At 40.7% G+C, this 26066-nt stretch overlaps 1 protein-coding gene across 4 annotated transcripts in view; it reads left to right on the top strand.

Annotated features, from left to right (window-relative positions):
• Positions 1 to 26066, top strand: part of GARRE1 (granule associated Rac and RHOG effector 1) — an 80671-nt gene that overhangs the window by 35703 nt on the left and 18902 nt on the right. For all 4 annotated transcript variants that reach the window (XM_029074862.2, XM_029074863.2, XM_029074861.2 and 1 more), the window contains 6 exons: positions 1519 to 2882; positions 18731 to 18937; positions 21597 to 21737; positions 23500 to 23595; positions 23706 to 23867; positions 24836 to 24994. In XM_029074862.2, coding sequence (XP_028930695.1) covers positions 2385 to 2882; positions 18731 to 18937; positions 21597 to 21737; positions 23500 to 23595; positions 23706 to 23867; positions 24836 to 24994 — 1263 coding nt within the window. In that variant the 5' untranslated portion in view covers positions 1519 to 2384. The remainder of the gene's footprint in view (positions 1 to 1518; positions 2883 to 18730; positions 18938 to 21596; positions 21738 to 23499; positions 23596 to 23705; positions 23868 to 24835; positions 24995 to 26066) is intronic.

Here is a 26066-nt window from a genome sequence, read left to right as displayed (position 1 = left end):
GTCGGGAGGGGAGGAAGAAAAGTATTGTGGGTGGAGTGAATCATTAATCTGACTAATTTTGATTTTTAAAAATCCTTAAAATAGTTTCTTAATGCCATGAATTTGAAAAAGTAAAAGTTGGGAGCAAAGTGCTTATAAGAATCATTTGTACGTAGCTTGAAAGAGTGTAGTTGAGACTTATAGTCTCGGAAGATAACCACGATTTCCCCAAATAAGGACTATAGATTGTTGGATTGATTAGGAAATTACGAACTAGTGACTGGCAATCTTCACTGCCTGTCTGTTCGTTTGAGCAAGCATATTAATTCCAGGCCATTCTTATTTATTGACTGTTGGTCTACCCTTTATTCAGTTTATATTCTAGAGCTATTCTCAGGCCTAGGAGTCCTTTCCATAAATCAAATAAATTACATATTTCACATTTGTTTACATTCATTGATTGGCACCCCTAAAGCAAAATGCATGTTGACAACTACGCAAAGTTAATGTGATTAGAGTGACAATATGGATAAAAATGCATTAATGTTTTATGTTAGGATTTTAGTCTCAAGTTTTAGCCATTGTCAGATTTTGAAGTAAAAAAAGAAACCAAAAGTTAGCAATCCAGTTCTGCTTACACATCTAGAGATTATTTTTAAGCTGGTGGTATTGGCTTGAAGTTTGGCCATTTGAAAGTAATTCAAGAATTCTATAAACTAATCTGTGGGGAAAATATTGTACCACTTAAATATCTTGCATATGCTCATGGGTATCCTTTTTTAAAAAAAATTGGGATCTACCAATCTGTCTGACCGGCAGTTGAATGTTGAAGTCATTTCTTTCCTTCTAATTAATTAATTCATTCATTTTGGTATTTGTTAAGCGCTTTTACATGCCAAGCACTGTTCTAAGCGCTGGGGTAATTACAAGGTAATCAGGCTGTCCCACATGGGGCTCACAGTCTTAAGCCCCATTTGACAGATGTGGTAACTGAGGCACAGAGAAGTTAAGTGGCTTGCCCAAAGTCACACAGCAGACAAGTGGCAGAGCCGGAATTAGAACCTCCATCCTCTGGCTCCCAAGCCCATGCTCTTTCCACTAAGCCACGCTGCTTCTCTGCTGCTTCTATTCCCCTCTTCCCCCAGCCACCATTCCCCCACTCTCTCTTCCCCCTCATAACTGGGAAGAATTGCTGGAGACTGTCGTCATGCCTCCAGATTTTCCAAGTTGTCCATTGACTTTTCCTGTTTTAAACTGATTTCTTAAAACGCTTCGCCCACACTATACAATAGTTAGTTGGAGCTTTGTATTTACTTGTTTCTGGTAGCAGATTTCATTATAGTTATTAACTTGTGCATTCACTGTTAGTGGCATTGAAAATGCAGATGCAGTAACTTAGGATAAACCACTTTTGATCCAATTTGTTGTTGACAGCTAATCCCAAGAGAAATACAAACCAAACACAGCAAAAGTTAAAACATTTAACAAAATTACTCATTGTTCCATAACCTTCTTAACTCTTTTTTTTTCTCCTGACAGGAAATGACCTAGAGGCCTTATAAATACATTGTGCATTCTTGCTTCAGACTCTACAATTGAGGGTAAACTCAATCTGGAAGCACCAATTTATTAATGTTACAACGGAAATAACTACCTCAGCCAACAGAAGAGAAGGAGGTGGAGGCTTGCAAGAACAAACACTCCAGCTTTTAATACTTGCAGAGCCTTCAGAAAACCCAAGTGGAAAATTTATTTTTCAGTATTAAAAGGAAACACTACAAGTAAATGGATTTGACAGACAGGCTCTGTCGAAAGTGAAGAAATTTGATCTGCTGTCATAAAGACTTGGTTTCAAGTGAAGACTGCACTGCGTTTTATAATCGCTGTTGATCAGTGTAGCTTTTTGGTTTGGTTTTACTTTTTCTGATCCATTAATTGAGGTTCTATCTTAAGGTATTATTTTTCAAAGACGATAGAGTTATTTTGTCTGTCGGTTTAAAATAAAGCACCGGGTGTCAAAATATGCTGCAGAGGGCAGAGTAATTTTGAGTAATATCTTTCTCTACTCTCTAATAATATAGGGAGGGGAGGCTACTAAACAGGTCCATTTAGTGTATTTTGGAGCCACAGTACTTGTGGGGTTTTTTTGGGGTTTTTTTTGTTTTTGATTACAGTTTGTAAGTGCAGCAGGGCTGCACAAAAAACACTAAATCAGCAAACCTTCTACCCCTCTCGCTCTTGATACGGATTCGACGAAAGCCTGGTTTTTGTTTTGTTTTGTTTTTTGAAATGCCTTTTGTGAAGCCTGGGTTCACAGTCCTCCACCGCTACCACACATAACTTCAGTTCCGAAGAGAGACTCGGCCGGCCGATCGATTCCGGGCGTTTGGGACAACTCCTCACCTATGTATTGCTGCAGCGCGCAGGAAAGTAAAATGGACTACAAGCGGCGCTTTTTGCTTGGCGGGTCCAAGCAGAAAGTGCAGCAACACCAGCAGTATCAGATGCCCGAGTTAGGCAGGACTCTGAGCGCACCCCTGGCATCGACTGCCGCGGCCTCGTCCCCGCTGATTTCCTCAGCTGCTGCAGGCAGCTGCAACCATCCTGTGCCCCATACAACTCCAATTGCAGACATCCAGCAGGGTATCTCAAAATATCTGGATGCACTCAATGTGTTTTGCCGGGCAAGTACTTTCCTCACCGATCTTTTCAGTAGTGTATTTAGGAACTCTCACTATTCTAAGGCAGCTATGCAACTGAAAGACGTGCAGGAACACGTCATGGAAGCGGCGAGCCGACTCACGGCGGCAATAAAGCCCGAAATAGCCAAAATGCTGATGGAGTTGAGTGCCGGAGCAGCAAACTTTAAAGATCAAAAGGAATTCAGCCTCCAGGACATCGAGGTAGGCTATCTCTGATAGAAACGTGGACTGCTCTACTCTGTTATTTTCAAGTGGGATCTCTTTAATTTCTTAGTTGGAAGGGGTAAACGTAAAGGGAAGTCATTTGTTTTCTCCTGCCATTCTCTACATACTTTTCATGCAGCAGTCCGCTTCCTCAGTTGGTCCTTAAGTAATCTTTCGTCCAGTGTTTCATCACGAACAATTCAAATAAGCCAAGTGTTAAACTTGAGTCATTCTGTTTTTAACAGGGTAAATGAGAATAGGGATGGTTAAAAATTATTTTCTCTTGTCCTTGCCTCCTATTCACTTAATATGGTGAATTTCTCAAAAAACATGGGGTGATTGTTTTAACGTGAATTCTGAATTTCATAGGACCAGGGATCATATTTTGCAGGCAGAAAAAAAAATGGTAGGAGGAAAAAATGTCACTTTGCCAAGATTCAGCTGTAGCCTCACTTCTTTTCCCTTTCATTTATAGTTTATAAAGATAGTCTTCTAAGGAGATGTCATAATTACTTTTTTATACATGTAGTATTTAAATTAACTGATGTAAAAGGAAGTGTGCACCTGGCCCTATATTGATGATGTTAATATCAGTTGTATGCCCTGAGATATTGCTGAGAGTCTGTTTGGGTAAGAATTAAGATGTTTTATTTAGCTTTAATACATGAATTATTTACATGCTGTAAATAATTCATAAAATAACTTATTCAGTTGCTGACCTTTGTGTAAATACATTATTACGCTTAGGCCCTCTTCATTATTTAAAAGTAGAACTGGCTATGACTATTGTATGCCTATCCCTCACTCCCCAGTATTTGCTGAAATACCAGCTGACAACTCAAAAATCAGAGAACTCAGTTCTTGGCCAAAAGCACCGTATTCTTATTAGGATGAGGTAATACATTCCTACTAGTGAATGTCTGTTCCAGAAAAGAAGATCCTGATCAGTCATTTCCTGGGAACAGAGATTTTCCCACTGTCCTCTCCAGGTATTGAAGTTTTACATTTATCTTGGAGGAGTTTCCTTGCGCAACCACTGCTGTCACATGGGGAACATCCCAAGGAAGAAATAATTTTAGTGGGGAAAATTCCAGAGAAATAACCTGAAATTTGGGTGGCAGGCAGTCATAGTACCTCTCCATCACTCCTCCTCTAGCCTCTCATTTCCCTAGGTGCCTCTAATCGCAGATGAGATTTTTTTTGGCTTAAGTTGTGGAAAGCTGACTTGACTGAGGTGTGTGTGTGAATGTGCAAACGCACACAAAAATATCACATGCAAAATAAACCTATAATAAATAGGTTTTAGTCCCAGCTCTGCTATTTGTCTGCTCTGTGTGACCTTGGGCAAGCCACTTAACTTCTCTGGGCTTCAGTTACCTCATCTGTAAAATATGGGGATTAAGAATCTCAGCCCCATGTGGGACATGGACTCTGTCCAACCTGATTACCTTGTATCTACCCCTGCACTTAGAACAATGTCTGGAAAATGAGTAAGCTCTTAACAAATACCATAAAAAGAAATTTCATTTTTAACATCAGAGTTCATAATAATTCTCCAAAAAGTAAAAAAATTGGGTATTACATTTCCTCAGCTGTGCTTACACTCCTTCCCAATGAGGGAAAGGCGTAAAGAGCTAGAAGAATTCTGAAAAAGACAAGCTCTATCATAATATTTAAGCACAAACCCCCTGAATTTTCATGAATGCACTCTCAATAGATTTAAGAGTTTTTCTGTCGACAGACTTAGCAGTTGCAGTTGAAGCAATGTCAAGAAAATGTCACTTATTAGGATGGTGTGTTCTGAAAAAGAGAATGTTGTGATTGCTTGTTATTTCCCTCAGCTTTCCTGAGAGAGAGTAGGTGTGTGTGTCACAGAATGATGTGACTTTAGGAACAAAATAACTTAATGACTAAAAGGAAAGTGAGTTTTAACCTCTGTAAAGCAGTGTAATTCACTGGATGAAAATGACCTTCTCAGCCTTAATATAAAAAATTCTGAAGGAAGACTATACAGTGAATAGTCTATAGATGCACTCCAATTATATATGTTATGTTTAACACAGGTGCATTGTGGAGGCAGATTACTATTTATTTGCACTGAAGAAATGATGCTAGAAATGGCACAATTTAGCCATCCTTTGCCCTAGACAAGAGTACCTCTTTGAGAGCCTCCCGACGCAGAGGTGCCCTCTCCTTTCCTCCCTTATCCCACCCTTTCTCTGTTTACTGTAAATAGGGGCCACAGGCAGCCCACTCTTTGGTGAAGGGAAACAGCTGCAGGAAGACTAGTAAGATCTGGTGCAGCTCCCCCCATCTGCCCTTATTGAGCACTTACTCTGCGCAGAGCACTGTACTAAGCACTTGGGAGAGTAGGATACAAGAGAATTAGCAGATATATTCCCTGCCCATAAGAATTTACAGCAATCCCATGCTTGCCTCTGTTTGCCACCTCCCCAACTCTCTGGCTGCTGCAGGTGTGCTTCTGATGATTCCCCACCCGAGCATACTCGGCAGGAGTGCCAGAGTACTGGGGAGGTGGCAGACTGACCACAGATGTCATGGTCCCAACCTTTCCATGTGAGAATTACTGCAGCCTGAGTTGAAAGCCAGAAGCTCTGGGCCTGGACAGAGTGCAAGATCTGTGCCAGCTAAGATATTTAAACCACCACTGGCGCCGAGGTAGACCTTGGAGGCTGCCATCTCTCCCACCCCTGTGGCAGAACCTGGGAGGAGACAAGGATCCAGAATGGAGGCTATTGCAGGCGGGTCTGGGGAATCAATCAATCCAGGGTTTTCATTGAGTGCTTACTATGTGCAGAGCAATGCATTAAGCACTTGGGAGAGTAAGGTACAATAGAGTTGATAAGCACAATGCCAGTAGAGATTACAGTCTAGCAGCAGAGACAGACTTTAAAATAAAAAGACAGGGGCAGGGACAGAACATAAGGATATGTGCGTAAGAGCTGTGGGGTGGGATGCTAGGCAGTGCTGTAGTTTATCCCTCATTTTGGGCCAGGTGCCAGGTCCCTTTAAGACTCTCGGGCTTTATATCATTGCTGTTTTCCTCTTCTGAAAGAAGCTGGGTAGGTCTTAATTATGTAGGCACATAGGGGACTTTGTGCCTCAGGAGACGGGGGCCAGGAGCTAAGTAGGGAGTAGGGGGAAGAACTAATCGGAGGGGTATGGGTTTTGTACTCCTGACCTGGGAACATGCAGTGGGGAATGGCAGCTCTGGGTAACTGATTCTTTTAGAGAGGAGGGAAGGCCAGAATGGATGGAGGAGGGTTAACAGGGCCCCAGTTATGTCACTGTGTGCTGAGAGTAATTCACATTGACTGCTAGAACCGGTTTAAGGCGTTGCTAGGCCATGTGCAGTTCAATCCACTGAACTCCTGGCCTAAAATTCGCCTCCTCACAGAATTGCATGTGTCACTGGCATTTATCTATTATTTTAAAATAGCTTCCTTAGTCATTTTGTATAAAATGTCATATATTGATCACTTCTTTGGCAGTGCATTTTTCTGTATACCATGGATGACAAAGTACTTTCCAAAGTGCTCAGTATAGTGCTCTGCACATAGTAAGTACTCAGTCCCTGCCCTCAGGGTGCTTGTAGTCTCAGTAGACAACAATCAATGGGATCTACTGAGTGCTTACTATGTGCAGAGCTCTGTACTAAGCGCTTGGGAGATTGCAGTACAACAGAATTCGCAGGCACATTTCCTGTCCATAATGAGTTTACAGACATGTAAAAATATAAGTGCTTGGTTACGTTAATAACTCTGCATAGCAGGTGAATATTTACAATCCTAGTTGGGTGGGAAGATGTGGTGGTGATTAAGGGATTGGTGACTGTATCGCCTCTCCCACCAAGTGTCTTTAGCGTGATCATTTAAAACTATATCACACAACTGAATTTTGTAATTTAGACAGTTGTAATCATTTTGGTATTAAGTAACATATGGTAAGTGTTGGGATAGGTACAAGGTTATCAGGTCAGACAGGTTCCCTGTTGCACATACAATCTATCATTCCCATTTTTCAGAAGAGGAAATTAAGGCCCAGAGAAGTTAACTGATTTGCCTGAGATCACAGAACAGAACCTGAGTCTTCTGACTTCTAGCCCTGTGCTCATTCCACTAGACCACGCTGCCTCTCTGTTTATTAAAGTTGGTCTTTTTGGCTCTCTTTGTTTAAGTGCCTGATAGATAATGTGCTTAGAAATGACTATATTTTGCAAATTTTAGATCTTAAGTCTTTGAACCCTGTTTCGGATCGATGCTCGTAGCAAATTTTCCTCTCTGACAATTCTGTTTCCTTTACCTTTCCTGTTTTGGTTTCTACTTGACTTAGCTCAGTGCGTTTTAGGTTTTCCGTGAGCAGATGAGCACTTGTAATTTAGAGGACTGCATAGGCCAGAAATCTAGGGCCTGGCCCAGTACTAGCCTCTGTACATGTCTAACCTGGTATTAATAATAATAATAGTAATTATTATGATATTTAAGTGCTTACTATGTGCCAAGCACTGATCTAAGTGCTGGTAGATACAAGGTAATCAGGTTGTCCCACATGGGGTTCACAGTCTTAATCCCCATTTTACAGATGAGGTAATTGAGGCTCAGCAAAGTGAAGTGACTTGTCCAAAGTCACACAGCAGAGAAATGGCGGAGCCAGAATTAGAACCCATGTTCTCTGAATCCCAAGCCCGTGCTCTTGCTACTGGGCCGTGCTGCTTCTCATAGTGCTTTTAGGGTAACTTGGGCAACTGCACATATGCCACAACGGTACCCAGAAGTGAGTTCTGGACCACTTATGATTTGGCCTGTGCAAATTTACAGTTTGGTGCCCCATTTTCCTTGCAGCCCCCGAGGCCCAGAAGACCCAAAGACAGAGACATTCAAGTTTAGGTGAAATTGCTTGCCAGGCCGTGATATTCTTTGCTCGGTGATCTTTGACTTAATCAGTAAAGCTCAAACGAGTTAGTTCATTTTCATTCCAAATAAGTATGAGTTGCTATTGCTGCTATAAACATCTTATGGCAGGTGTCTTCCGAAGGTTTATTATATGTTCGGCAAAGATTCTATTGCATTGGCAGCTTCTAATGATTTCTTGTTTTATGGTATGTTAGGAATTCAAGACCGATGGCTTTGTTGAATACCAAGCATGAATTAGGCTAAGACTCATTTGTGTATTTTCTAGTTCCTCTCCTTTGTTCATTATCCTGCATAGGTATTTCATTAGGGATTGCCATTATTTGCTGAAGCATGTTTTCCTTCAGCTGGAGGCAGGGATCATTAGTTATCCCATCTTCTTGGCTGCTTGGGTTGCCCAAGAAGCAGTCTCAGTGATTGTTCATAGGAAGTTAACGTTGTTAAGAATTTGTAGAAAAATGTCTCGGTCCTAGCCTGAAAGCTTCTACGTGACAGGGCAGATTTCACTACGATTCAATTTCATGCAACTCAGTAGAAGAAAGGCATTCCAGCAGGTAGTATTCATCTCTACTGCCGCCATTCATTTGCTGAGCTTGCCTTCACTTCTTATCCCTTTGGCTTCCCCAAGCGTTTTTTCGTTTGCCCTCAGCTCTGTTCTTTCTTTTTATATTGGACGGTTTCCTGCGAATATTCTCCATGGAGAGAGAGCTTAATTGAGTCGAGATCTAGACTTTCTTCTGGAATCATGGAACAGAGGATGTATCTTGATTATATAGGCCAAGATGCTTTCGGAGACCAAATAGACAACTTTTCTCTGATATTGTTTTATCTCTAAGGTCTTTATAAATTGAGGAAAGTGTCCTTTTGATTTGCAATCAGGCCAGGGGATAGAGGGGTATATTTCCACAGTCATTCCCCAATTAAATGTAGATGTGACACTGGGAGGTTATAAATGCTGTGGGCCTATTCACTCACTAATGATGGTTCCCCAAGACTTTCTCTGGAGAGTAGATGTGTTAGTTAAGCCTGGTGGTGAGGTTCAGATAAATATATGGACCTGCCAAAGGTTTCACTTGCAACTTTCTCTTGCAAAATGCCCACAAGACCATATAGGGAGAAGTAGGAGGTGTGTTTTCATCCTTAAAATTGGCTGAGAAGCAGATGCCTTTCATCCAACTGAAATCGTTTTTTTAAACTTTTGACTTTAAGTGTTCTGGAACTTTTTTTTTTTTAAAGTGGAAGCTGGGGCAGACTCTGAAGTTTCAGGACTATCCCATTTAAAAATCAAGAAACCTGGTCACCTTGCTTATCCCCCAAAATAGCCCGATTACAGCCTCAATTGCAGGAAGGTGGCCCGGTAATTTTAAGTCAGGGCCTATAGTATATCCCATATGGGAACCCTCTGGGGGGCGGTCACATTTATCTAGAAGGACTTATACATATTTACTGAAATAACTGTTCACCCTCATTTTTGAGTAGGAGGTGAAAAATGTTTTTTTGTAACACTTAATTTGTGATCAGTGATAGCCAACAGCCCTAGGGGAAGGATGTGGAGCAGAAGGGTAAGAAGACAAGAGTGATGAAAGTGGGGAGTTCATTCATTGAGTGCCTATTGTTTGCAACACTTTGGAGAAGGCAAATAGCTACTCTTGTGGGCAGGGAATGTGTCTGTTTATTGTTGTATTCTCCCAAACGCTTAGTACAGTGCTCTGCACACAGTAAGTGCTCAATAAATGCTATTGAATGAACAAATTAATGAAAACTACAGCCACTTGTCTGCTGTGTGACATTGGACCAGTTCAGGGCAGGGACTCTCTATTTATGGCCATTTATGGGAAGCAACGTGGTTAGTAGAAAGAGCACGGGCTTGGGAGTCAGAAGACGTGGATTCTAATCCTGGCTCCGCCATTTGTCTTCTGTGTGACCTTGGGGAAGCTGCTAAACGTCTCTGTGTCTTAGGTACCTCATTTATGAGTCTCACATGGGACACCTCATTACCTTGTATCTACCCCAGTGCTTAGAACAGTGCTTGACACATAGTAAGCGCTTAACAAATGCTGTAATTTGAGAAGCAGCATGGCACAGTGGATAGAACATGGGCCTGGGAGTCAGAAGGTCATGGGTTCTAATCGCGGCTTCACCACTGCTCTGCTGTGTGACCTTGGGCAAGTCACTTCACTTCTCTGTGCCTCAGTTATCTGTAAAATGGGGATTGAGACTGCGAGCCCCATGTGGGGCAGGGGACTATGTCCCATCCAATTTGCTTTGTATCCACCCCAGCGTTTAGTACAGTGTCTGGCTTATAGTAAGCACTTAACAAATACCATTATTATTATTCTTATTATTACCACAGTCTGCAGGTCCCTGCTATCACTTGACTGTAGTAGTGGGAGCCATGTAGCTAAGTACTATAAAGCAGTGAGAGGAGGACACTGGTGGGTGATAGTGCTCAGTTCCAGCTAGGCTTTGCTAGTTAGTGGCGGGGGTGGGAACAGATTGTAGATTCCTTTCCCCATCTTCCCCTCCACCTCACCTCTGTCTCCAGATTTCTGAGTCCCTCATGTCTTTGCCCATCCTCTCTTTCTTCCCCTACTTTTTTCTGTCCTCCCTCTATCACCTTTTTCTCTCCATCCCCCCACCTCTATTTGCCTTCTCCTTGACTTTGTATCTCCCCTTCCGTAACTTCCTTTTTCTTTGTCTCATTCTCCTTCTCTCTTTCATTGTCTTTCTCAACAGCTTATTTTAATTCCAAACCCCTGGCCTACTTTGACCTCCTAAAAAATCAAATGACCTTAACCCTGAAGGATATGAAGAGCCTGAAACAAGTTGCATGGGTTGGGTTGACTTCCACCAGACCTCTGAACTAGTTCTCCAGGCCTATAAATAGCCTGATGACGCCTTCATTAGATGGCAGCCAGCCAGGAAAGTGGAAGTCTGGTGTAGGTGAGCTACAAAGAAAGAGGAAGATGCTGAGTCTGATGGGTGCCACTCTTCAAGTATCTTCATTTTACCCTTGGAAAAGGCTGTCCTGAGCAGTAGAAAACCTATCAGTATAAAAGTATTTCAGACTTTCTTAGTAGAAAGAGAATTACATCTTCTTAGCCCCATCCCTAACCCCTCAAAATTTGTCCTTTATACATTGAAAAGAAATCTCCAGTATTAGCAAAATTGTGAAAGGTAATCTGTATTGAAAACTTGTATCATCGCCAATGGGGTGCAATTTTATTGCTATCACAAGTATTTAAACTCCAAATTTCAAATTTCCTTACTGCCTATCTTATGCACAACAACTCTATTTTAGTGTTTTCCAAAAAAGGTGTGTTTTGTAAAAACAGATGCTAACTTTTAAAAACTTGTATGGTTGATATGTGCATAGAAAAATACTTTAAACCATAATTCTACTTTAAGCATTGTAAACCTTCATATAACCCAAGAGTCGTGTGATCGGCAACCCTGGGATCTATTAATGGTTGTTAGAACAGTCCTTCAGTTCAAAAGTGATGCTACCGACACTTGGCCGTGAGGTTGGCTCAAGAACCTTTTCTCTTTTTCCCCCATTGACGCAGTGGTTCATCCAACACATTTTCATACCGTGAAGCCGCGGACTTTTTGAACCTGGGTTACCTTTCCTGGAACTTCAATATGGAGTGGGAGGCAGGCAAACTTCCACGTTTCTACTGGAAATACAGTTGAACCATGCTCAGTTGTTGTGAAACCCACTTTAGGGGAATAGGAGAAAGTTCATGCAGGCAACCTGGAATCCCTCCAAGATGTGGTTACCTAACCTTTGTTGATACTGACTCCCTATCTGCTCCGATATGGGGTTTGAAGAATGCTATCAACCTTCATATTGAAGCTAAGGGTATCCATTTTCAACCTGGGTTTTGCGGCCAGTACAGCAGAATAATTTTTTGCCTTTGATGAAGTGAAGACTTACTGTAGCTGATTTTGTACATTATTTGCCACTATAGTTAATTCCTAGCTGAATTTTGCTATATTTGGCAAAAGTAATTTTCATATATATATATATTTTTTTTTTTGATAAAGCAGAGGCTACTTACACTAAACAGTTATGCCTATATGCTGAAGCTGTGCAGAGTGCATGTCTAGTTGTTTGGTAATTAGTGAGCATTTACTGAGTGCAATATTCTGTACTAAGACCTTGGGAAAGTACAAAGGAAGTAAGACTCATGTTCCCTGATCACAGGGAGCTTGCAGTCTTACTGGGGAGACATGAAAAATAATTACTAATAGTAAGAGCAGTAGAAAGAACAAGGATCAGATAGGAAATAAAATGAATATTCCAAGATGAAATATCAGAATCAGAAGAAAGAATTGAAATATATAAGTGCTGCAGATCAATATAAACACCAAAGTTCAATAGCAACTGTGAAGGCAAACTGTGTAAAAAGTACTTTTGTTCAAATACTCCTCACCTCTGAATTAACTTTGCAGGACAGACTGTCTGCCTTTTGGTTTTAGTAAGCTTGTTTTTCTCATCAAAAAGTGTAATCTAATCTTCACAAAGCAGTTCCCAGATTCCAAGTAGAAATTGTTTTCATCGCTTCTCTTGGGATACAGTCTTTTATATCACATCCCACTCACTGGGTACTAAAAAAGTCAATTAAAAATTATAGAATAGTTGAATAATGTAAACTACAGTGAAATCATAACAAGAACCTAAAGTTTTGGCATTAAGTTATAAGAGATAATCCAGAACTAAAAGTATTTTATTTTTAAAGTATGCACAAAAGTTAAAGGGGGGGGGATGATTTAATTGCATTGGAATGTCCAGAGAAAGCATTCAGACTGAATCCATTTTATTTCGATCTCTCAGCTCTTTGAAGAATGACCAAAAAAGAAAAACAGATTGAGTGAGGGTTCCCTCACGAAGCAGTTTGATAATGAGAAACTGATAAGTTGCCTATAAGTTCTACTCAAAAGGTTTTCTTAGCTCCTTAAAAAGAATTGGAAAATTTAAACCCTTATTTTTGTGGTGGTTTTCTTTAAGGAGAGTTTAGTATTGATGGTCCTGTTTTGAACATTTTTAAAAGTAATGTGTTTTTTTTTTTTAAAAAAGAGGCATCTTCTTTAGTTTCCTACATTCCTTGGTAGGAATGCCTTCCAAACTTATATCATGGATAATCTATTAACGTGGCAAAGGTTTGGATTTAGGAAGGGCAGTTCTGAAATTTCAGGTTCTGAGTTGCAAACCCGTTTAGGTTTTTGGAGATCCAGGGTTGTTGGATAAACCTAAAAGGAAAACAAGGGTCAGTTGTGATCTCAGCCAGTGGGAGAAGTCATATAAGGAAGGAATTGCATGGGAATGTAGAGGTGGTCCTCAGAGAGCTGAATCCTAGGGTTCTGGGGCTTTGGCAACAGCCTTAGGTGACAGGCTTTGCTTGGAGTCCAGGGCTCAGGAGCTGCTCTGTTCCAGGAGTCCCCTCCTTCCCGGCCATGGTGGAGCAGCAGGAACCATTCTGCCGAGGTCCAGAGAGAAGACATGCTGAAACACGGCAGGTCTACCCATACCTTCTAGACTGTAAACTCCTGGAGGCCAGGGTTGGTGCCCAAGCCAGCTTGGAAGGCAGGAAAAGCACTGTGGCTTAGTGGAAAGAGCATGGGCCTTGGAGTCAGCGGACCTGGGTTCTAATCCCAACCACCTTGGGCAAGTCACTTGACTTCTCTGGGCCTCAGTTACATCATTTGTATAGTGGAGATTAGGATCGTAAGCCCCATGCAGGACATGGACTGTATCCAACCTGATTAGCTTGTATCTACCCCAGAGCTCAGTACAGGACCTATCACATAAATGAGCGCTTAACAAATACTGTTAAAAAAAGGAAAAATGGTAAGTGGTGGTGGTCAGAGCTACTCCTTTCTTTATGTCTTCCTGCCCACTCCTCCCCCTTTTCCCCTCTTTTTTTCACTCCATCCTTTGCATAACCTCCTTTTTTCTGTTCCTCTTCTCCCCTATCCTTCCTCACTGTATTTCCATTTCTCTCCCTTTTTGCTCGCATCCTTCACTTTAATAAAGCACCAGAGCTGAAAATTTCAAATGAGGAAAAAGCTCTTTTATAGAATACTAGAAGTGAAAAGGACATCATTATCATCCGACCCATCTGCCTCTAGGCAGGTAAATGGCTGAACGATCAAGGATTTTCCTTGAAAGTATCCAATTGAGCTTGACGTTCTTGTTGGCCCAGAGGAAAGAGCTCACCTCTGGGAATCGGGAGATCTGGGTGTTAGTCCAAGTTCTGCAGGGAGGGGAATGCCTGCTGGGGCTTTGCCATCAATGGTGAAGATTTCTGACCGAAGAGCCATCTAGCGCATTCCACGAGGTGGACAGGCCAAGCAGAAGCCTGAACAACGGCCAGTTAGCTTGGGCAGCAGAGACCACGGCATTTCCCAAAGCAGCCACCTGCTAAATTATGGCAGTTTGACCCAGTGTCAACTTTGTGCTGAGGACACTTTGCCTGCAAATGGGTCCTGCACATAAAAAATCTTGGAGTGCACTTTGCAATATGCTGCATCTATGCCTGCCAGTTTGCTCCCTGTATCCTTGCCCCACTGGGATTGGCCCAGAAGAGAGAATGCATATGACACCTCGCAAATCAGATGTCTAAAGAACGAGGTTCAACCAATGACTCCATCATCATCATCATCATCTTCACCTTTCTTAGGGTCAACAGAAATCTCTCTTAAATTAAGCCTGAGGTACATTACACAAGCATGTACATATACTTGATGACAATTTGTAGCTCTGTCCTTTCGAAGGAAAAAAACCCCATTCCTTTAGCCTTTCCTAGAAGACCTGCTTTATCCCGTATTATTTTTTGTCATTCTTTTAACCCTCTCCAAGTTTCACCAGTTCCTTTTTTAAAAGTTTGGTGGCCAAAACTGAAAACACCACCAAGTACCCGAGAAGGAGCATGAGGACTCCTTATACATCATACTCTTGTTAGTGTATCTTCCTACCATGTTGACATTTGAAATATTGGAACTGCATTGCTGACAAATAATCAAGTTTGTGATTAACTGTGAGCCTTCCAAGTTTTTTCCCTCTATACTAGTTCAAAAGCAACCCTTTACTCCCTTAGTGGCAGGCTATTTTTAAATTTAACTACCTGGAGTTTTTCACCTTCTCATGTTTCAGAAGGATTATGCTGGGAGACCCACTTAGGCTGCATTCCTGAAAATGGCATTACTAGCTGCAGAAAGAAAAAGACTGTGTTCTAGAACTTCATTGTTTGTGATCTAATCATGTCATTTGATATTGAGTATGACTTGTATGTGACTCTGGTGGACTTGTCTGTTATGTGACCTTGGGCAACTCACTTCACTTCTCTGTACCTCAGTTACCTCATCTGTAAAATGGGGATTGAGACTGTGAGCCCCAAGTGGGATAGACACTGTGTCCAACCCGATTTGCTTGTATCCACTTCAGCACTTAGTAATAATAATAATAACAATAATAATGCTGGTGTTTGTTAAGCACTTACTATGTGCAAAGCACTGTTCTAAGTGCTGGGGGGATACAAGGTGATCAGGTTGTCCCATGTGGGGTTAACAGTCTTAATCCTCATTATTACAGATAAGGGAACTGAGGAATAGAGAAGTGAAGTGACTTGCCCAAAGTCACACAGCTGACAAGTGGTGGAGGTGGAATTCGAACCCATGACCTCTGACTCCCCAGCCCGGGCTCTTTTCACTGAGCCACGCTGCTTCTCCTAGTACAGTGCCTGGCACATAATAAGGACTTAACAAATGCCATAGTAGTTATTATTATTATTATTATTATTATTATTATTATTATTATTAATTGCCCAAGGTGATGGATGTGGTGCCTTTCTGTGGTCTGAGGCTCTCAGCTGTAGAGTAGGTTGGACAACACTACAGCTCTGTAGACCTTCTGTTTGACATGCCACCTCCACACTCTGTTTGACATCTCTCAGAGAAGCAGCGTGGCTCAGTGGAAAGAGCACGGGCTTTGGAGTCAGGGCTCATGAGTTCGAATCCCAGCTCTGCCACTTGTCGGCTGTGTGACTGTGGGCAAGTCACTTAACTTCTCTGTGCCTCAGTTCCCTCATCTGTAAAATGGGGATTAAGACTGCGAGCCCCACGTGGGACAACCTGATTCCCCTATGTCTACCCCAGCGCTTAGAACAGTGCTCGGCACATAGTAAGCGCTTAACAAATACCAACATTATTATTATTATGTACTGACCTTGTTAATTCTGCTTCCTATTCTTTATCTATTATTCCATTGTTGGCTAGTATGCTGCTTAAGTAGCAGAATTCTGGTACTGTTTTCAGTTGGATATTGCCAGTTTGCATTTTTAGTTGCATGTATGGCTTCCCTGGTGCAGGCTGATACTTCACCTCAGTTTTCTTGAGACTAATCTTCAGCCATAGTATCTAGCAGATTTGGTGGAACAATTTGCAGTCAATTGCATATTTTCTAGGGTGTTTGTGAGCCTCTAGGCCACAATCGTATAGATACAGTCATTCCTGACCGTATTGGCTCTGGGGTATAGGTAAGACAGGGTTCCACTGTCTCTGACCTGGCCTTTCATGCCAATTTGGAGTAGTGGGCAGGGAACGTTTCTGCTAATTGTTATATTGTGCTCTCCCAAACACTTAGTACAGTGCTCTGCACCTAGTAAGCACTCAGTAAATACCTTTGATTGATGTAGTCTCGAAATCTTGATGAATTTTTCAGGACTGCTAAATTTGTTTAGTAGTTTCCAGAGCCCAGATCTGCTGACCGTATCTAATGTTTGTTTTGTTTTATGGCATCTGTTAAGCACTTACTGTACTAAGCACTGGAGTAGATACAAATTAATCAGATTGGACAGAGTCCCCTGGCCCACATGAGGCTCACCGTTATGGATCAGGTAACTGAGGCGCAGAGAAGTGAAGCGACTTGCCTGAGGTCACCCAGTAGACAGGTTCTTGATTGCGCGCCACTGCTGGGCAATATACTAGCCAAAGCACAGCGCTCCTGGGCCGGCTGCTAAAGGATATCGGCAACCGGACCCCCCCAGAGTCTCAGAGGCTTCAGCCGACAGAATGGCTCGGCGGACGTGATCTGTTGGGACCTACTTTCTTCTGATTCTCAGGCTCGTGCTCTATCTGCTAGGTTATGCTGCTTTGATACAGACTGTGAAAACTATGCAGAGGCCTTAGTGCTGTTCCTGGCACTTCTCCTGCATCTGACGGACAGCGAAGATCACATCCGCTGTGCCATGCTGCGGGCTGAAGCTCCGCCGTGACTCTGGAAGGGTCTGGTTGCCGATGCCCTTTAGCAGCCGGCCCAGGAGTGCTCTGCTTTGGCTAGTATCTTGCTCAGCAGTGGCGAGCAAGTCAAGCACCTTGGTAATCACCCCACTAATCTTACCCCTTTCTTCATGGTTTGGAAAAATGGGACCCTGAATTTAGAGAAAAGTCAATTCAGTTGAATTGGAGACCCAAAATTCTCCAGAACCCACCTTCTCACTTGGAACATAGACAACATATTTCTAAGGTACACTGAGCATTATGGTATATTTCCTAACAGAAATATGCCATTCTCTTCAAATCACTATTATGTAAAGGTGCCGGTGTTTAGTTTGATGGGCAGCAAGGCTGAGAGGAAACTTTTTCAGCCCAAATTTAAGTTGATAGAATACGGTTTGGCACATTTAAAATAGTTACTGCTGGGCCTACAAAAGATGCCACTCCCTGAAACAAAGCCACACGCTGTCCTACCAGTGCCATTTACTAGATTCTGAATTAGTATTTGTGGGACACTCTCTATTTTCCAGCGTTCTTTACAACTGTAGTACTAGGTAGCTTCCTAACATTCATATTAGATTGAAGGTCAGCCATTTAAAGTGTCATAACTATTTTCAGGCATCGAGTTGAATCACCTTTGTTTAAAACTATTTACTCACAAACCATCTTACATGTTGTTTTGGAGACAGTATTTTCTTTGCTTACACTGGCAGTTTTTAGGCATCCTCTGGTGAACTCTCCCTTGCCCTTAGAAATTGCATATTTTAATAGTAAATTTACTGTGGTTTCCATTTAAAGAGTTGGTGATTTTCCTCAATTTGAAGATTGCAGTGAAAATGCAGGCTTTTTTGTATATGGGAAAAATAAAAGCAAGACACACCCTGGAAGTTACAATGCTTGTTTTCTGTTTTGAAAATTTTTGCACTTTGAAATAAAAATTTGGCTTTTTTTTTTTTCTAAGTCTTGGATACTAGGTTTGCTCTCTAATACTAGAGGTTTCAGATCGGGTCAAGTTGCTCATAACTTGTTTGTTGCACTATGAGTTATTTGTTAAATGATGTGCTTATTAATGCCTGTCATGTTTTATTTGTTTTTAGAACCTTTAATATCATCTTAAAGGAATGAAAGTGTTGATAAGGGGGCTAAAACCAAATCTGTGTTAAGTCAAATTGTTATTTAATTGTTTTAAATAAAGCAGCGGGGCGCAGTGGATTGAGCATGGGTCTGGGAGTCAAAAAGGATCTGGGTTCTAGTCCTGGCTCTGCCACTTTTCTGCTGTGTGACCTTGAGCAAGTTACTTAACTCCTCTGTGCCTGTAACCTCCTCTGTAAAATGGGGATTAAGACTGAGTCCCAGGTGGGATGTGGACTGTGTCCAACCTGATTAGCTTGTGTCTACCCCAGTGCTCAGTATAGTACCTGGCACACAATAGGCACATAACAAATACCATTAAAAAGTCCTAAAATCCTAAAGCTACTTTTTTCCATTGTATTTTTAACTAGGGGACAGAACATATTAACTGGCAGGTTGCTTTGCTTTAGCCCAAACGTTTGTATTTTTTCTGAAGAAAAACGGCTTTTCCTCTTGACTTGAAAAATTACTGAAATATATATATATTTATCCTTTTTTCCCTCACAGGTGCTTGGAAGATGTTTCCTGACTGTGATGCAGGTCCACTTTCAGTTTTTATCCCAGGCTTTACAGAAGGTTCAACCGGTGGCGCACTCTTGTTTTGCCGAAGCAGTAGCTCATGAAAGGAAGAATGTCAGTGGTGTGACTACTTCTTCCTTGAGCCCCACGACTGAGCTAGAAGATGCATTGCGGTCTTGGAGGGGAGCTGCAGAGGTAAGATTCTCTCTAGCAAAGTTGGATTCTGTTGATTAACCTGTCGTTTTAGATCTCCAAATGAGAATTGCCCAAAAGCTTCATTTCGGGTAACTGGCCAGCCACTCTTAAAATAGCGTCCTAAAATTACCACGTTTGGGGGGAGCAGCAGAGTTATTTGGCTCAGACCCTGAAGCCTAAGTTAGGAGATGACAATTCAGTTGTTTTCAGTAGATTTATGTTACACCGTAGACCTGTATGGACCTTTGGAAGCTGAAGCCTAGTTGGTTAACTGAGCATACATCTGGCAAACAGATATTAAATTTAAAAGATGTACACAAGCTCTGGAATTATAATGAATACTCTATTCACTTAAAAGGGGTGACTTTGGATCAGTTGATCTTTGACAGGAATTCACCCTCTAGGTGTCTTGTCATGTTGTTGAGATTTTAGAGAGGTAAAGTAACCGTACATAACTCAGGCCTGAAAGCTCCAGACGGCAGTTTTTTTTCCTGTTCTCTCCATGGGGAACATGGAGTTGAAATGCATTCTCCAGAAAGGCTTTTGACCCTTGTGATCATTCTTACCTCGTTTAGACTATTTTGGTTGCAGCAGTGGGGTTATTAATAACTTTCCCAAGCAGAGGAAGGAATGCGCCACTGCTTGTCTCGACTGAAGGTTGAAAGGAATGATACATATCAACAGCTCTAGGGAGCATCTTAAAGTAGCCAGATAATGAGTGTGGAAGTATTTAACCTCCCCCCGCCCCCACCAAAAACAAAATCCATTGTAGATTTTTGAGTTTTTAGAAAAGTTAGCATTTTAGCCCACCTAGTGTTGTGGACCTCTTTGTTTTGTGGGAAATAAGGTGAAAGGGGGCACTCTGTCAAGGCAGACTTTTACTTTGCAGCTTTGTTGCACTGTGAATCATAAATAGCAGCCATCTTAAATCTTAGAGTATCCATTTTGAGTTATTGAATAAAACCAGAAGAGAGTATGATCCTATATGATCTTTGGCAAATTTCCATTCTTCTTTTCTTTTGGTCATGCAAATATTTCTCATTTTAAAGTCATTTTAGAAAAACCCAGATTGAGTGCTTTTGAACACGTATTTGGTTGTTCACATAGACACATTCATCATCTTTACTGGAAATCCTGACAGGGTGCCTGTTATCACTAGCATCAGCAGGGAATAGGACAGCAGATAAATTTGCCAAGTAATTGCACCGGTAGAAGAGCCCCTTTCATTCTAAGTTAAACTAAAGCTATGGCATGTGAAAAACAGTACTAGCATTTTTTCAAGTGTTATCTTTTTGGAAGTTCAAGATTTTGGCATCTAGGGTGTTATGTGTAATTATAAACTGATTGCAGTGATCTTGGAGTTTTTTGCTTTACGTGCACTCCTGTTTTGGATCATATTTTACAATTTCTAGGAATATTGAAGCCGTTTTGGAACTTAAAGTCGTCCAGGAATTTGTTGGGATAAACAAGTATGTGCATAAACAGTAAATTTAAAGCTATGGAATGTGAGGGAGTTTCTTCTGCTAGATCCTTTCCTGATTTGATCCCTGTAAATTTTTAAAATGCCTGCATTGCCTTAGAAGAAAAATGCTTCACTTTTGAGTGACCTAGATTTAGAATGTTTTGTTTTTCCTCGATGTCATAATGTGCACTCTTTCCTATTTGTGAGATGTGATTAGAATGTTTGTCCAATCTTCAATAGTTTCACTTCCTTCCTCCAAACCCCTCCCTTTCCTTAGTTTATTTTATGTCTTAAGCAGCCAAATTTTGTGATGTAGAAAAACTGAACTTTCCCCCTTAGTGGATAAAGTATGGGCCTGAGAGCCAGAGGACCTGGGTTCAAAAACCAGCTCTGCCACTTGTCATCTATGGGATCTTGGGCAAGCCACTTAACTTCTCTGTGCCTCAGTTCTCTCAACTGCAGACTGGAGGATCAATACCTGTTCTCTGTCCTGCTTAGACTGTGAGCCTCATGTGGGTCAGGGGATGTATGTGGCCTGTTTAACTTGTATCTACCCCCAGCATTTAGAACAGCACTTGACACATAGTAAGCACTTAACTGTGTGTGCGGGTGTTTGTAAAGATATACATATATATATTACCATAGAATAGCATTTTCCCATAGGGCTTAATTGGAAAATTGTGCTAAAGGTCACTTCCTCCACTAGGCTTGCTCAGACTTACCTCACCGGACTTCACCCCTTCACCTCCTTCCTGCTCCCAGAGTTTTCTTATTCCTCTGAAAAAAGGTTCATATGGTTGTTTTATATGTTTTTATTCTATACCTTGTCACCTGTGATTTATGCTGTGTGCTTGCATATTCATTATTCTGATCTCTCCCTGTTTGGTAGTTCGCTTCCTCAGGTCAGACACTAGGATTTACTTTTTCCTAGGATTTACTTTTTCCTTTGAAGTTCCCAGCAGCTTCTAGAAAAGTGTTCTGCAAATACTGGGTGCTCATTTCATACTGATGCTTGACTAATAGTTCATATTTTCTGTTCCTGTAGGGTATTTTATTAACTGAGGTGCTAGAAGTTATAATTTTGTGATGGACTCCATTTCCTGTTTTCCCAGAGCTATTACTGTTGGTTAAGATTGCCATTCGGTGGAGGTTATAAAACTGTAGATTTTAACTTCCCCTCTAATTTTGTTGTTAAAGGCAACATGTAGGCTGAGAGAAAGAGGTTGCGATGGCTGCTTGGCTGGAATTGAAGTCCAGCAACTCTTCTGTTCACAAAGTGTGGCAATTCCTGAACACCAGCTGAAAGAACTGAACGTGAAAATTGACAGTGCTTTGCAAGTGAGTTGTTTTGCTTTTAAAGACCAGTAGGGTACTGTTTGGGAAAGAGGGACAGAGGATGGAGTAAGTTATGTTGGAGTGCGTTGTGAGAATGGTATGATGCTGAATCTTATGATCAATTCTTTGTCTTTAATGCTTCAATTTGTTAAAAGCTGTTTAGGGGGAGTCTGTTCATTAACAGATACACTTTTAAAATTATAGCAGCTTCACTGCTCATTCTTATTAAAATACAACAGTTTCAGCTACTTTGTGAATTCGTGTTTATCTTTTCATGCATTCTCCAAAAATGGGTAGTTGTACCCTGATAACATGACTGGAAAAGAATAGACTCATTTGTAATAATAATAATAATGTTGGTATTTGTTAAGCGCTTACTATGTGCAGAGCACTGTTCTAAGCGCTGGGGTAGACACAGGGGAATCAGGTTGTCCCACGTGGGGCTCACAGTCTTAATCCCCATTTTACAGATGAGGGAACTGAGGCACAGAGAAGTTAAGTGACTTGCCCACAGTCACACAGAGTTGCAAATAACTGGGTTTCCTCTGCCAACTGAAGGGGTTAGATTCTTGAAAGAACACATGGTTGGTAAGGTCAAAGGCTTATGGAATAAAGGGGGTTAGAAACCGCCTGACTTTGGTATTATACTTTCCCAAGCACTTAGTACAGTGTTCTGCACTCAGTAAATACCATTGATTTAATCACACAAGGTGAAACTCAGGAAGATTTGTGGAATAATACAAAAAAAACTAAGCCTAGCAGTTATGTACACATCTGTAATTTATTTATATTGTCTGTCTTCCCCTCTGGACTGTAAGCCTACTGTGGGCGGGGAACATGTCTATCAACTCTGTTTTATTCTACCCTCCCAAGCACTTACTACAGTATTCTACACACAGTCAGCTCTCAGTAAATGCGACTGATTGATATTTCATATCAAATGCAAGAGGAGAGCATTGTCCTCAGTGTCAGTAGTTCATTAGCATTATGATTCAGGGAACTAATTCGTAATAGTTTTATGCTGATGAACCACTTTGGGATGGAGAAGTGAAGTGTGATACATCTTGAAATGACAGGTTCTGTTGTTATCTGTGGCCATGGAAAACAGGTTATTCAAAAAAGTGTTATGATAGCCAAGGTGATACACAGAAAATTGAGGGAGGCTACTCAGAACTGTCGCTAGAAAAACTGGTTGTACAAGGGAAATCTGTCCTTTACTGCAAGACTAATTTATTCTCTTTATGTGAACTCCCCTTTGGTGACAGTACACTACACCAAAGAAATTGGACAGACTTCTAAAGAGAGATGTAGAGTGAAAAATATATTTCAAGAATTATGTATATTGGATTTCAATGCATCAAAATTTGTAGTACCTTTACTTTTGGGAAAAGTGAGTCTGGAACTTTGATTAAACCAGATCACAATCAGAGGTATTTATTGAGCGCTTACTGTGTGCAGAATATTGTACTAAGTACTTGGGAGAGTAGAGTATAACAGAATTGGTAGACAAGTTCCCTGTCCACAGTGAGCTTACAGGCCAGAGATCATCTTGTGGGGTTCTGGGGCCAAGGCTACCAGGATCAGGGCTTTTTGGTGGATTAGGTCAAAATAAAATACAAAATTATGAGTCGTTATCAAAATTCAAAAAACCCTCATATCCATTCCGGATCATTGTGGCAATCTCTTTAATCTGCTTTAGTTAGTCATTCACCCTTTGTACCCCCCAGAAAAAGAAATTATAATGGTTACCAATCTTTCTTTTTAGGCATATAAAATAGCTTTGGAGAGTTTAGGCCACTGTGAATATGCAATGAAGGCTGGTTTCCACTTGAATCCAAAAGCTATCGAAGCAAGTTTGCAGGTAATTTTCTGTCAAGTTTCTAATTTTTTCTTCTGATCTCAATTTTTTTGATAACTTAATTTTTGTATTTGCAGTTTATTTCTCCTCACTGTTTAATATTCTGTTTTAAGGGCTGTTGTAGTGAAGCTGAAGCCCAACAGACAGGAAGGAGACAAACTCCACCCCAGCCAATTCAATGTGAACTCCCTACAGTCCCCGTACAGATCGGCTCACACTTTCTGAAAGGGATATCTTTTAATGAATCTGCCGCTGAAAACCTAAAGCTAAAAACGGTAATTTTGCTTTGGATTCTGACTTCTTCAGCATGCCCCTTTAGAAGTATTTAGTCGAATCAGTTAATAGGAAAAGAGTAGAGGTTCAGTAAAAACTAACATGAAGAAAAGCATCGGCTGAAAGTCCGTGAACTTTTTAAATAAACACTGTTATCAATTGTTAGTGTCTTTTCACCAGTGTTAGGGAGTGTTTTACTGATTTACTGAAGAGTTTTCCTTATTAAAAGTGTATTGTAAAATTATTTGAAGAATGGCATGTACCAAATGTGGAAGGAATTAATCTTGTCAACTAAAAGATAATTTGGAATTTTACTAGCATTCACTTTTCTCAGGAACTTTGATTTCCATTTCCATTATTTCAAGAGGGCTTTGAGTGAGGAAATTGTACTAATTTGTTACTAATGAATTAAATTCTGCCACATTTGCAAATTTATGTAAACTCAAACAGGATAGATTGTTGGAGAAAAAAGGATATTAATCCAGAACATACTGGTGATATTTTTGACTTTACAATACCATTGCCCTAGGCCATGCAGTTCCTCAGAGTTCAATTTAAATGACCTTCAAAATATGGAAGAATTAAGCTATTTTAAGGCCTTGCTAGGGTTATTGTATCTTTTGTTGTGCAATGTTTTAATTTGTGGTACCTTGCTTTACAAAATATTAATAGTATGTATCTAGTTATGCCAGGTGACTGGTATAGAAATTTGACCTAACAATCAGGGTGTATTTTGGGGACACATCGTATGTAAGACTGAGCACTCAGTGGTCGCTTGTGGTGGACAATCATGGACTTAGACTGTTTTCCTGAGGAGAAATGAAAAATTAAATTTTTGATGATAAAAGATTACTCGTTTCTCCACTCTCTGTATGCAGTCAGCCAAATAATGTATATTTTCGTAAAATTTCAAATTGTGACCCAGTTTTATCTAACACAGAATAAACTCTTTCCCCTTTCTGACATCCAGCACACAATGCTACAGCTAATTAAAGAAGCCGGCTGTCATAATGGGATTACACCAAGGGATGATTCCCCCGTAACTGACATATTGAATCAGGTTTGCCCTTCTACTTGGCGGGGTGCCTGCAAAACTGCCGTGCAGTTGCTGTTTGGCCAAGCTGGACTGGTAAGTGACAAGGGATCAGAGAGAAGCACATCGATCAGACAATTGTACTTATGAGCACTTACTCTGTGCAGAACACTGCACTAAATGCTTGGGCGAGTGCAGCATAACAGAACTAGTGGACATGTTCCTGCCCGAGAGGAGCTTATGGTCTAGATATCTAGATAACCCAGATATCGTGGAACGGTGACTGTCGATTGATTTGGATGGAAGGGAGTCTGATGTTCTCAACAGATATTCTGGAACAGGTACTGGTAATACAGCTATAACATCTTGGGTTTTTCTATTAAGGAAATCAGAATTTTGAGAGGAAAAAAAGCTGACTAAATTACACAGAGATTTATGTGCAAGTTTTTCTTGCATTTTAAAAACGTCAAGCCATTATCAAGCTAGATTTCAAAGTAGTTCTCTCAGCTAACCTTAACTAGTCACTTTGTGAGAATAAAATTACCATTACTTTAGAATACGTACTCTCTTCTAGCTAGACTCCCATATAAGTTAAAGCTATAAGGATGATTGTAGGGTTATTCCCATCTGAATGCAACAGAAAGTAACTACAACTGAGAGTGGGTGGGTTTTTTTGTTTGTTTTTAGTGCTTACCAAAATCAAGCACAGAGCAGCCATTCTTTCATTTTATGTTAGGTGAAGAGTTAGAAAACGTCATCTTGAGGATGTTACTGCCTGGATTGAAAAAATTAAACTTTGAAAAGTAAAGCAATTGCAAATTTAAAATGTGCCATCATCAACTGCATCTTTGCAGCTTTCATGCCATTGGTGAATTGTTCTCCCTGTTGATTCTATTTCCATAAAATACCCATTCTTAATTGAACAATACTTCAACTTGAAGCACATATTAGTAAAAATCATTTAAGAGTGATATGCATTTTAAAAATGCTTTTAGTTTAAATAAGGAGGGAATAAATGGGACAAAATCTGAAAACAAAAACCTACAAGAAGCTGTAGGTTTCTTCACACTAGGCAAAAGAGCACACTCATTGATTTGAGAAAATACATGAATGATATAAAGCTGTTTCTTATTTCTAATCTAATACAGTTTTTAATTGTTTTACTGCC

The sequence above is a fragment of the Ornithorhynchus anatinus genome, chromosome 11, assembly GCF_004115215.2.
Source record: "Ornithorhynchus anatinus isolate Pmale09 chromosome 11, mOrnAna1.pri.v4, whole genome shotgun sequence".
NCBI classification, from domain to species: domain Eukaryota; kingdom Metazoa; phylum Chordata; class Mammalia; order Monotremata; family Ornithorhynchidae; genus Ornithorhynchus; species Ornithorhynchus anatinus.
Note: the sequence above shows the minus strand (reverse complement) of the source record. Positions and strands in the feature narration are given on the sequence as shown.